Source organism: Rhinatrema bivittatum, chromosome 3 (genome assembly GCF_901001135.1).
Source record: "Rhinatrema bivittatum chromosome 3, aRhiBiv1.1, whole genome shotgun sequence".
In the NCBI taxonomy this organism is placed as follows: Eukaryota; Metazoa; Chordata; class Amphibia; order Gymnophiona; family Rhinatrematidae; genus Rhinatrema; species Rhinatrema bivittatum.
In genome coordinates, this window is record NC_042617.1 from 564,434,753 (window position 1) to 564,447,879 (window position 13,127).

The window sequence follows — 13,127 nt, forward strand, 5'->3', positions numbered from 1 at the left end:
CTTTTCACTGCCCCCTTAGTTTCCTGAGCGGCTGTCTCAGTTAAAGTGGCAGCTATTGGAATAGGCTCCAACAGGCGTCCCAGGCATCCTCCTTCCATCCTTGGAACGACCACAATAACTTTGTCAGCAATTTGCATCTGTTCCCATAAGACATAATTTGATTCATTCTGGTCTGCCTGTGCACTTTTCTTTCTAGGAAAATACGCAGAGATTATCCCTCCAAAATCCTAATGAATTTGAGCACAGCCCTGCTGTTCCTTAACATGGTCTTCCTCCTGGATGGCTGGCTGGCATCCTTTGATGTAAGAGGTCTCTGCATAGCAGTGGCGGCTCTACTGCATTTTTTCCTTCTGGCAACATTTACGTGGATGGGGCTCGAGGCAATTCACATGTACATTGCCCTGGTGAAAGTTTTCAACACCTACATCCGACGCTACATGCTGAAATTCTGCATCATTGGTTGGGGTAAGGTTGTCGTCTGTTTGTGATTCTTTCAGGAAAATGGCCGATATTTGCCAGTGGCTACCCTTGCTGAAAAAAATGGCATTACTCTTCTTGAAGCCAGATTGTGGAAATGTCACAAATTATCAGCAAGAGATCTCGGAGTGATCGTATCTGATGAGCTCAAGGTTGCAAAATAGAGTTACAAGGTGCTGGCCGAAAAGAAAGGAATGGTAGGATACGAAGGGAAAGTAGGAAAAGGGAGGTGAGGAGAGCTGAACTGTAGTATGATGTCCAGTTCAGGAGGCTTCTCCCTCTGAAAGGTGGCTCAGAGAAGGGTCACCAAAGTAGAGTAGGGTCTGCAGCAAAAGACACTGAATTGCGACTTAAGGACCTAAATATGTACCCCCTAAAGGAGAGGAGAGAGAGGAGGGATATGATAGAGACATCCACATGTCTCGGAGGTATAAATAATGGGTAAGATGCAAACATTTGTCAGTGGAAAGGAAACTGTCGAACAAGCTATTAGAAAATATTTCTTCATGGACATGGTGGTGGAGGCATGAACAGCTTCACAGGGGAGGAGATAGAAGCAAAAGTAGTAACAGAATTAAGGAATGCCTTGTTGTAAGCACAGAGGATTCTTAGTTGGAAAGAAGAGGAAGAAAAGCCAGAGAAGTAAATGGGCAGACTTGGATGGGCCTTGCCGTCTTTATTGTCATATTCTGTGTTTCTGTATTGTCGCTGCATAAGCAGCTCTAGTTTTCTTGATTCGATATCAGGAATTACATATTTTGTTCCCAGACAGCACTAGTTTAGATTGTGTTTGGCCTCCAAAAGATTTGTAGCTAGGTGACAAGGTAAAGATCCTTTGTGGTTATGTAAATAAGAAAGAGAGGATAAATCGGGATAACAAATCATTTCATTTTATGGTAGATTCTGCAATTTTATAATCCCCCAAAAGTGGCTCCCTGATGCGTAGGTCTGGGATCCACCATATCACTGTTTTAATCATTCTCATTAAGCAGATTAACTTTGTACAATGGATCACAACTACTTCATTTAGAAGTTGGTCTGTACTGCATATTCATTCTGAATACTAAATAATTAAAGTTTAAAAATCGGCCAAATGCTGAATGGTAATCAGATGAATACCTTAGGTGAAGAAATGATGAAAACAACAAAATGATAGGAATGCCTTTATTTCAGTAGTTTTAACTTGGGATTTTGCCACAGTACTAGCTTCTGGCAGGTCAGTGGTTAGGTTGAGGCTCCATTCCCACCCCTGCGGCTACACCCATTCTGGCTGTACAGCTGTTTTGTTTTTTTTTGCCAGCTTGAGCTGATGTGTATATGACACGGCAGTCTCATGCCGACTCACAGCCCAGCACAGATATCGGAGAGTTTGAGTGCTCACAGCGATCTTCAAGAAACCTGGGAGTACCGGCACCATTCTGCTAAAAATTGCTGGGAGTCATGTGGGACCGAGAGTACCATAAGCAGGGCCAGAGGAGTGTCGGGAGAGAGTATGTCAAAAATTGAAGGGAGAGGATTTGTGTGTGTATGAGAGAGAGCATAATGGGGCCTAGGGGGAGGGATGATAAAACCTGATCTTTATTTTTTTCTACCACAGTTATTTTATGCTATGTTTTAAAATGATTTACAAATAAGATTCAGTCTATAATTTTAGTTATTATTTGAGGTGAAGTGATTATAGCTAGCAATTATTGTCCTTCATCTTTATTTTGTGAAAATTCAAATCAGAAGTTATTATTGTTTGGGTAATATGGATAAGGGTTTTTCTGCCACAGGGTTCAAGGAAATAAATATTGAAAACCACTAACTTTTTTGGTATTAAAACATAAAATCCTTACTACACAAGCCTGAGTGATATTTCACAAAGAAAAACCAGGGTAGTGTAAAACTCAACATTTTTTTTCACATTTTTTAGAGAACCAAACACTGTGAGCCTGATATACAAATGATCTAGGCATATAACGTTATGAGTTAAGCGCCTAGATCTGTCTAAATAAAAATTCTTCCCTGATGAGTGACTGAATGGTGCCTTAAAAGTGAGTGGGGTCAAAGGTGACCTCAGGTTTGGAGGTCCCTTAACTTAAGGGAAGCAGTAGATGACCTAAATTGAGGAACTTCAGTATAAGATTCCTATAGTTAAAATTAGATGCATACATTCAGTCCGAAATTAAGGTGCCTTACATCAGCTGAAAATAACCACCTAAGTTAAGCTCCTAATTTAGAATCCTAAATTGAAGTACTTAGCATTTTCTAAATGTCAGCCTCTGAGGGTCTAATTCATCAAAGTCTTTTCCCATAGAGACAGATTAGGAGAAAATCCTGAATTAATCAGGCTCCATGTGTTTGCTTTGCTTTCAGATGGACTGGAGTAATGGCTAGCAACTAGTCTAGTCTATTCAGAGCAGCCCTAGTCCAAAGATCTGAAGCACTTTGAATATAATGTGTTTTTATGTTTGCTATGTTTGGACTTTCATTGTTATGTTTTATTTTATTATGCTATATTTGATTTTTATTGTAATATTGTGATGCGCCTTGCTGGTCAATGAACATTGGGGAAAGAAAACAGATGTAACTGAATAAATAAATGACCTGTTTTTTGTATTACAGGTTTACCTGCTGTAGTGGTAGCAATTGTCCTAGCAAATATACCAAAAAAGGAGGTCTATGTAAAGCAGTCGTATGGCAAAGATATCAATGGACAAGGAGGAGATGATTTGTAAGTGGTGTACATTAAAACTGATTGAGAGAGCTAACTTTATTTAAAATAAAAATCAACAACAAAGTAGTAGGTAGAAGGAATATTTTTACTGGGTCAATGAATATGGGTAAGATGCAAGCTTTCAGTTCCATTGATAAGTATTAACATAATGCTGTTAATACTATGCTGATTATCGCTATTGGCTATTCAGAATGTAGCCTGAACATCAAAACATTCTCATCTTCTTTCAGTTCTGAACTGAATGGACTGTCAGCTACTTGGGACCTAGGTAACTTGGCAGATTAGAGGTTGATATGCAAAAGATCTAGGCACCTTACTTATGGAGTTAGCTGCCTAGATCTGCCTTTGTGAACATCCCCCCCCCCCCCCCCCTGCTGAGCACCTAAATTTACAAGGCCTCTAAATTTAGATGCCTTCGAAGTGTTTAAGTGTTACTGGAAGCAAAGCTTTGTATATTTTCAGCTGTTACCTTGTGCTTAATTGTACAGAAATATGTTCTTTAATTCCTGTTTGGTAAATAAAACTTTTTTTTTTTAAATAAAAATGGGCGGGGCCAGGTCAGGGGAATAAAGTTAGGCACAGCACAGGGCCGATTTCCAGCATTGGGTGCCTAACTTACGGGAAGCAATAGCTGTCCTAAATTTAGGTGGCCATTTTAAATGCCAGAAATTAGTTAGGTGCCTATTTTCAGCCCAAAACTTGGGCACCTAACTCAGGCACTCAGCGATCTCTAAAAAAAATTGGTCTCTTAATACCTTCATTTTGTTAATATCTTTTAAAAAGAGGTAAATGATGCCCAGTGTATCTATATTCCGTTTAAGGAATTTCAGCTACATGTGTATTACATTGTTTGAGGAAAGGATTTTAGTAGCCTGAATCTGTGCAGCTCACATTCATTATCATAAACGAGGAAGGGAGTGAAAACCATGCATGTACGTGAACTTTCCAGTGCTTTTTGGTGTGATCCCTATTGAAAATGACAGGTCATTCTGAATAGTATAAATTCCAGATCCATGATTAGGCTTCACCCCAGATTTGACCCCGGTTGGTCCACTCCGAGGGAGTTATCGTGCTTCTGGAAGGATGGCCACACAGACGGATTGAACAGGCGCTTTTGTGCAACGTGGGGCAGATTTTAAAAGCATATGCGCATACGTCCATTTACGCACGCTATCCGGCGCGCGCACATGAACGTGCGATTTTATAACATGCGGCGCGCAAGGGGGGGGTGGACTAGTGCAATATTCGCGCGGCGACACATCGCACGCGGCCTTCCCCGGTTTCCTCCCAGTCCACTCCAATTAAGGAGTGGACTGGGAGGGAACTGCCCTACTCTAACCTCCCTTCCCTTTCCCCTCTCTTCCCCGCCCACTATCCTAGCTACCCCTATTTTATTTATTTCACCTTTTGCTCCTCCAAGGGAGCAGGAGCAAGTTGCGCGAGCCGGCACAGCGGCAAATGGCCGCTGTACTAGCTGCCTCCAACCCCGCCCCCCTGGACCGCCCCTCCCCCCCCCAGATCGCTCCTTTGCCGAGGCCCAGCTCCTGTGCGTGTAACCCCCAGATTTTATGCGCTGGGGTTTTTAAAAATTTGGCCGTGCATTGAAAAGTGGCAAGAAGATGTCCCCTCTAACCAACCAGCTTGTTATTCTTTTAAAAATAACACGTCAGGAGCCCACGGAAGCATCTTCAAGCTATACTGAATAAAATAAAATGTGTTTAAAACTTTAAAATTCATTGCTCCTGTGTAAGCTACTGGCGTTTATGTCTCAGAGGGAGTTATGAACAGATGAATGGACTGTAATATGATGGGTTGGAGTTCTAGTTTTACTTATGCTTGCTAACTCAGAAACACCTTTCCCCACTGCACATTTGGCAAATCATTGAACGGTATCATTTCCAATTTAGATAGAAATTTTGATGCCTTAGAGCATCTGCTCATTTAAAACATATGTTGGGTTTTTTTCTATCCTTTTATCTTCATAGCTTTAGAAACCAATAACCCTGATTACATTTAAAGAATTATTCGGGTTCAAAATTGTTCAATATCTCACATCCTACCGTGTTCTATTTTTAAAGTGTAAATAGCACAGTTTTAAGGGAATTGTATTTGTATTCAGTTTAGCAGCTCTTAAATTGTATTAAAGCTGCTGAAGTGGAGTCCTGACGTTATTTTTGAAAGAATAAACAAACTAGTCAGTTAGAGGGGGCAGCCTTTCCGCACTTTTCATCACGTTGAGCAAAAGCACCTGTTCAGTCCATCTGTCTGCCCATCTAGCCATAAGCATAATAACTTTCATCGGAGTGGGCCAACCAGGGTCAAATTTGGGGTGAAGTCTAATGGCAAATCTGGAATTTACCCTATTGAAAAATGATCTGATGAGCTTGAGGTAATTTTCAATAGGGATTCCTGTTTGTGTAATTTATATCTTGCTCTGCAAGGCCTGGTTATATATTCATTTCTATCCAGCTGACGTCAGGGAGGCAATCAATAAGCTACGACACTATGTTCTTTGCTTCCCCTCCCTACCCTCATAATCTTCTTATGTACAGGATGGGAAACTATAAAATATATTAAAAAAAAACCAACACTTTGGTGATCCCCTGTGACTGAGAAAGCAGCGTGCAGCTCCTCAAATAGCTCCATTCAGCCATTCATTTTGAGCATCTACTGAGTATAATTTCAGGTTTAATACCAGGCCTGACCCTCATGTCGGGGACTGTGAGTGTAATTTGAGCAGCATTCTCACCCTAAATAGTACAAAGAACCATGGGTTTGAGGTGGGAACCAAATTCACGTTTTCTGCTCGATATTGCGCCTCCACCTCGGGCTGTTTAGAACTAGTACAGTGGTAGTTATTTAATGATGAGAGCAGTGGGCAGAAATGGCCTAATAACCATGAAAATAATCTGCCAGGAAGGCTTCAGGGAACGTCAGAAAGCTAATTTTATTTCTCTCGCAATTATGCTAAACGGAAGACCCAGCTATGTAGGCCACATATTTCCATCGGGGAAGTAACACTTGTGTTGTTACAGCTGCTGGATCAAGGACAATATTGTCTTCTATGTCACCTGCGTTGCCTTCTTTGGAATCATGTTTCTCATGAACCTGGCCATGTTCGTGGTGGTGATGATGCAGATCTGTGGGAGGAATGGGAAGAGAAGCAACCGGAGCATGAGGGAGGAGATCCTGCGGAACCTCCGCAGTGTGGTCAGCCTGACCTTCTTGCTGGGAATGACCTGGGGATTCGCTTTCTTCGCATGGGGTCCCTTGAATATCCCATTCATGTACCTCTTTGCAATTTTCAACTCACTACAAGGTAAGGTGGCTTTTCCAATAAATATGTCAGATTTGTAAATTTCTTGCTATAAAATTCGTATATGTGCTCATTGCAGCCGTGCAGTGCAGTCAGTAGTGGAGCATGACCTCAGATGCAAATAGTAAAGTGCATCAGTGAAGGACAGAACATAATGGAAAATGTGTAGTGATTGATTTAAAGCCCTTTGGGAAAAATGGCCAACAAAACAAAGCAGGAACAAATATGTAAAGAAAAGCATTGTGAGAAGCCCATGCTTCCTCCTTTTTAGTATGTGTTGAGCATCTTCTTGCTACATTTTTCAGCATTTCTTTCACCAGACCTGAAAAACGTAGCGGGGAATTTTAAAAGCCCAGCATGCACCAAACTCTGGAGATGTGCACCCATGTAGAACATGTGCGTGCCAAGCAGATTTTAAAAGCCACCTGCATGCGTGCCTATCTCCCGTGGTGCGAATATCTCACTCCGATTCAAAAAGGGGCTTGGCCTGGGAGGGGCATGAGCATAATTTGGGGGGGGGGGGGCGAGAGATCTGCGTGCAAATACTTACGCGCCTGGGTGCACGCCCGGGTTCAGCGCCGCATAACCTTTCTTCTGCTTTGGAGGAGGTTTAAGTTTAAAAAAAAACAAAATAAGCAGCCATCCCTGAAGAGCTTCAGGAGTCTGGGGTAACCGGGGGCGATGCCAGCTATTAAACCAGGGGGGGGGGTTTGGAGGACCTAGCTCTACACTGGGCAAGCTGGTGGACAAACCGGTGAAACTGGTCATGGTGTGGGCGCGCGCCGGTTATAAAATTCCAAAACTTACATGGCTTACACCTGGAGGTGCGCGCCCAGTTGCAAAATAGGACGCACACATTCGTGCACCCAGGCTATTTTATAACATAGACACACGTGTGCAAGTATGTTATAAAACAGCTGCGCGCCGATGCACACGTGTCAGTGTGCACCCGCACGTCCCTTTGAAAGTCACTGTCCATATGTTCACATAAAAGTAACAAGGGGGCGATTTTCAAACTGTCGGCATTAGAAAAATACCCCCGGGCGTTGTACCAGTTTTGCATGTACTTTTTGCTATGAAACTCGCCATGTGTGCAAAGTGATCATGGACATTGGCACCTAGTTTTTGTTTTTTTTTTTTATACAAGAGCTTTTTGCGTAGGACATACCAGGCATAGAGTTGAAAATACCATCTATGTGCATTATTTTCCTCCCTCAACCAATACATGCCCCGCAGGAATGGTGCCTGTAAATGCGGATAAAAGTACATGCATTGTGGGACACCACCGGTGTTTTTAGCCGTAGTGAAGGAAGACAGTTTTCAGTCCAGCCAGTTATCCTCTATGTGGGTAATATTCAAAGGCATTTCCATGGGTAAAGTGTTGTGTTACCCATGAAAATGGCCTGTTCTTAAATTGTCTGCCAGATCTGCATAGAAACGTATGCACGTTTAACCTGTATGCACACAGGTTTATCCAGACTGAATATAGGAGTTCCCGGGACTGGGACTGGCGAGGTGTTTGCACCTATGCGCACATTGTTTTCCATTTTCAAAAATATACCTGTAAATTTTCCAAAAGGTTTGCCATGAACATAACAGGTGTTAAGTGCGTGCAGATAAATTTGGTGGGATAATTTTTAATGTGGACTTATGTGCATTATTCAACTTCGAAAATTGGTGTAATAAATGTACGTATTTTGTCCATAATTTAGGCAGGCTGCTAGAAATTTACTCTCTATATGGGTACTTCAAAATATATCCACTAACAGTGGCCTTTGCACTGCAGTGTTTTTTTTCCATTATAATTTCTTGGCAGCGGCAGAAAACATCAGGTTACAGCATTCAGTTCAGTGTTGTTAGCTTTGTAAAGCACAGGCCTTGTTTATTTCTTTAGCGTAGTTCTTCCTTAAGTAGTGGAAATGAAAGATAAAGCTGGAGATCAAGTGTGGTCCAAGGTATTACAACAGTAAAGGAAATTGAGCAGACTTGCTGGGTCTTACAGTCCTTATCTGCTGTCATAATCTGTTTCAGAGTACAAAAAGTGGTTACTAGTTTGGTGTTTGTACTAATGTACTGAATGTTTGAGATAACCCAAATTTAAAAAAAACATGTTTCTGTTAAAACAAATTATCTCTGGCACAGATTTAAGCAGCTTGCATGCTGCAAAAACACACTGACATAAAAACAATTGTAAATGACCAAAAACAGTCTTGCCAACCCTCCCTCACCCCCCCAAAAAAAACAGAATTATGTTCCGTTTAAATAAAAGCTCTAAACATTTGTAATGTTACTCAGTTGTTTTGCTATAGAAAGGATTAGTAGTATCCTTTATTTTTGCATTTTTTGGATTCAAGAAAGATCATATCTATTTATTTATTTATTTTAAATATTTCTATACTGTCTTAATAATTACATAGAAACATAGAAATGACGGCAGAAGAAGACCAAAGGGCCCATCAAGTCTGCCCAGCAAGCTACGCACTTTATCCATTTTTTTTCCCTTTTTCTCTCTCCCACCTGTTACTATTGGCTTCCAGTACCCTCCAGCCCTAATTCCCCTCCACCCAATTTAGAGAGCAGCTCTGTATCTGCATCCAAGTGACATCCAGCTCAATTAGGGGTAGCAACCGCTGTAATAAGCAGGCCACACCCTTGCCCCATACTCTTACCCACCCCTGTTTTTATTTTTTTGTTTTGTTTTATTTTTTTTTTGGAAATAGCAGCCCTCCATCCTTCCGCTCCGTGAAGGTGGAACACCAACTACTGGCCACTGGCATCCCGCTCCGTGAATGCCTCTGTGGCTACTGCCGCTCCGTGCAGTGTTTGAATGCCTCCACTTTATTCACGCCCTCTATTTTTTTTTTACCTCGTTTTGGTCAATTATGTAATTGACCAAAACGGTTTGCAAAGTAATAAAAATAATAGTAATAATAATAACAAAAATAAAATTGCATGGATTGAGAATTAAATCTATGCATAAACATAAATAATAAAAAAATATGATAAGGTTCTTAAAAATATGAAGATGTGGCCAAAGGCAAACTTTTTTTAAATACAGAACACGTTTTAAAAATTATGAAACTGACACGCAGTAATTATTAATTACTAATCTTGTGCTCATCCCTTCATAAGAACATAATAAGAACGTGCCATACTGGGTCAGACATAGAGTTCACCAAGCCCAGCATCCTGTTTCCAACAGTGGCCAATCCAGGTCAAAAGCAAATACCCAAACATTTCCTAGGCAAATTTTCTTAAGTGATCTCAGTCTAGAGCCCGTTGAAAAGACAAGTGCCTCATTAAAACCAATATCACATCTGTTAGTTGTTGCCAGTCAGGAAAGAGGCCAAAGATTTGGATGGTATTGGACTCAATAGTCCATTTCACCACTGAGGTTATTGTAAATAAGGACTGAGGTACTTTGACAGAGTTGTTTAGAGAAATCTTGTTTTGCTACAGTCCACATTGCACTCCAGTGCAACACTGTGGATCCATAAAGGCTAGAGGATGGGAATGAAGAGAAGAGCCATAGGGGGTGGCTTGCTGGAATGGAGGCTACTACCCGGTGATTACTACCCTTACTCAATAAGCCTTCACACAGTTAATGCAACTCCAACATTGCTCTCTGCTTCAATGGCAAGGGGAAATGTGGAAAAGAGGATTTGCATTCAGACAACAACCAACAAGGACTGAACTTCACAGTCTGGGTAAACAAATAAACGTGGGGGAAGCTTGCTTATTGCGGCGGTTACTACCCTAAACCAATTAAGCCTGATACTTCACTTTTATGCATATACAGCATTGCTCTCTGATTCAACAGCAGGGGGAAATATGGAAAAGAGGATTTACATTGACAACATCCAACAAGGCATTGATCTGTGCAGGCTGGGTAAACAAGCATCAGGGTAACTTGCTTGATGCGGCGGTTACTACCCTTAACCATTAAGCCTTACGATTCACCTTTGATGCAACTCCAACATTACTCTCTGCATCAATGGCAGGGGGTGGCAAGAAATTTGAATCAAACAGTTACCAACAAGGGCCCTGAACTTGGTGGTCAGTGAAACAGATAAGTATGGGAAAATAAATAAGTGTGGGAGCTTGCTGGGCAGACTGGATGGGCCGATTGGTCTTTTTCTGCCGTCATTTCTGTTTATGTTTCTAAATCAATTAAGGATTTTTTAACATTGGATATGAGGCAACTTTGAGGCGAGCATTCTATTCTTTTTTGGACATCCAAGATGGACCTATTTTGGACAAAAATACACCTTCATGAAAACAGACATTTGACTTTACATTCTCATTAACAAATGGCATATAAAAGCTAAGTTGCTTACCTGTAACAGATTTTCTCTGTAGACAGCAGGACAAATCATCTAAACAAGTGAGTGACAGCATCCAGTGGTGCTGAGCTGGAAAAGCTCTGCTGTAGCTGTTACGCTCTCCTTCTCCAGAAGGGAGGAGCCAGCAATCTGTTACGCTTTCCTCCTCCAGAGGGGAGGAGTTAGTAATCTGCTGTCGCTCACTCCGCCAGGAGGGCTGTTCTGCTGTTCTCCTGAAAGGGGAAGGAGTAGCGATATGACATGACCTGCTCCTCCAGAGGGGAGGAGTTAGCTATCTGTAGATCTGTTAGCGAACTACTGTTAGATGATCTTGTAAGGAAAGGAAGTAGCAATCTGTTATCAATCTGTTAAGGAGTAGCAATTTGTTATGGATCAACTCTCCAGGAAGAGGAGTTGGCACACTTGTATAATGATACTCTTCTGAGAAGAGGAGCTAACAATAGGTATATTGTACTTCGCTACTGAGATAGCAATCTATCATGCCCCTGCTACGGAGTAGCAATCTGTATAAATATAAACTGCTGGCAAGTCTTAGAGAAAGAGGAATAGCTATCTATATAATACTTCCGTGAGCGGAGTTAGTGGTCTGTAGTGGTTGGCTCCCACAAGGTGACAATAGTGAAAGGAATGACCACTTGGAGGAAATGGTGAATCCCTGGGCCGATGGCAGATGACAGCACCCCCAGGAGGAGATCCTGAGAGGAACCACCGGCTAGGTGGCTAGACTGGAAGCTGGACCACCAGGGGTGGCAGTAGTGAGTCGCTGTGTTCGGCAAGGCTGAAGTCTTTCTGATACTGGAATATAATCTCTGGGTCGCTGAGCTGTAGAGAGAGACTAGAAGAAGTGAGTAGACAGAGTATACTAGATACAAGATGGTACACTCACGATAGTAGATGTCTGCAATGGTCTCTATGCCACAGAGAGTCTTCAGTACATTCAGGAACAGGAGCTGTAGGCGAGCACTGGTTCCCACAAACAGTCTGCAATATGCACTCACAATTGCTGTAGATGAAATGGCTTCTAAAGTAGAAGAGAGTCTGTATAAGATTCTAGGAACATGGACCCTCGTGGAGCGAGTACCAGTTCCTATCTGCAATCTTGCCAGTGTAACTCTTGATCTCTGTACCTGCGATAACATCTTGGACGGAAGGGAGTCTTCAGAGCAAATAGGAATGTAAATCCTCGTGGAGCGAGTACAGATTCCTATGTAATAGAACTCACTATGTTCACGTCCGTGATCGCTTCCAGGCAATGGGGAGTCTTCCGAGTGTTCTGGCAATCAGAAATCAAGAAGAAAGAGCAGAGCCCCCGTGGAGCGGGTACTCCTGGTAAGTTTGAAAAGGCCGAGCAGTGGGAAAGGCTTCCCCTTGCTGACTCGGATTGTTGTTGCAAGTATCATGGACTGCTGAAACAAGTCCTGATGGAGTTCCTTGCTAACTCGTTAGAGGTTAGCAAACAAAGTGTTGGGGAGCGCTAGGAGAGCGGTCCCACTTTCCAGGAGTTGTGTGTCCTTGGGCCAATGCTCGACCCCAGCGGAACTCTGAGGAGGTGCCGCGGTAGGCGTGGCATGCCCGAGCATGGGCTGGACAGGAACGAGGCTGGAGTGATGACTGGGAGGACCGACCCTCCTCCGGATCTGCACGCTTCGGAAGACCAACAACGCAATGTTGGTCTTATGAACAGTCCTCCGACCGTTCCAAGCCCTTTCGGACCTGCCGCATGGTACGGCAAGAAGCGGCAGGCCGGATGGAGGCCAGGGCAGCGAAGACTGGAACATTGAGATACTGACGAGACTTCAGGAACAACGTAGACTCAGGCACAGACGTGGACTCAGGAACGAGGTGCTGGATGCACAGACGTGGACTCAGGAACGAGGTGCTGGATGCACAGACGTGGACTCAGGACCACAACACAAAGACCTTTTAAAGTACAAATAGATGACGTCACTACTGGGGGACACCCCCGAGGTTCACGCCCTTGCCAAGACAAGTCTGGAGCGCGCGCATGCCCTTATGTCATCGGGAACATGGCGGATCCATAGCGTCAGGCCAGCCCAGGGAAACCGGGACTAAGGAGGCGGAGAGAAGCTGTGGCCGCAAACGTCCGTCAGAGCCGAAGGGAGTCGCATCCCAGGTAGAGAGGGTGGAGCAAGGGGCGAAAAGAGGCACGAACGCAACAGTAGCTCAGAAAAACAGAGAAGGATTTTCTGAACATGCATGCTCCTTCCTGCACTGCAGTTGCCACCACGCAAGCTGTCGTAAGTCTTAGCTA

The 13,127-nt window shown here is 43.0% G+C and overlaps 1 protein-coding gene across 6 annotated transcripts in view; it reads left to right on the top strand.

Annotated features, from left to right (window-relative positions):
- The window catches only part of ADGRG6 (adhesion G protein-coupled receptor G6), a 338,817-nt gene that overhangs the window by 300,193 nt on the left and 25,497 nt on the right, over positions 1–13,127 (top strand). For all 6 annotated transcript variants that reach the window (XM_029596503.1, XM_029596505.1, XM_029596506.1 and 3 more), the window contains 3 exons: positions 197–465; positions 3,085–3,193; positions 6,232–6,515. In XM_029596503.1, the coding sequence (XP_029452363.1) occupies positions 197–465; positions 3,085–3,193; positions 6,232–6,515 (662 nt within the window). The remainder of the gene's footprint in view (positions 1–196; positions 466–3,084; positions 3,194–6,231; positions 6,516–13,127) is intronic.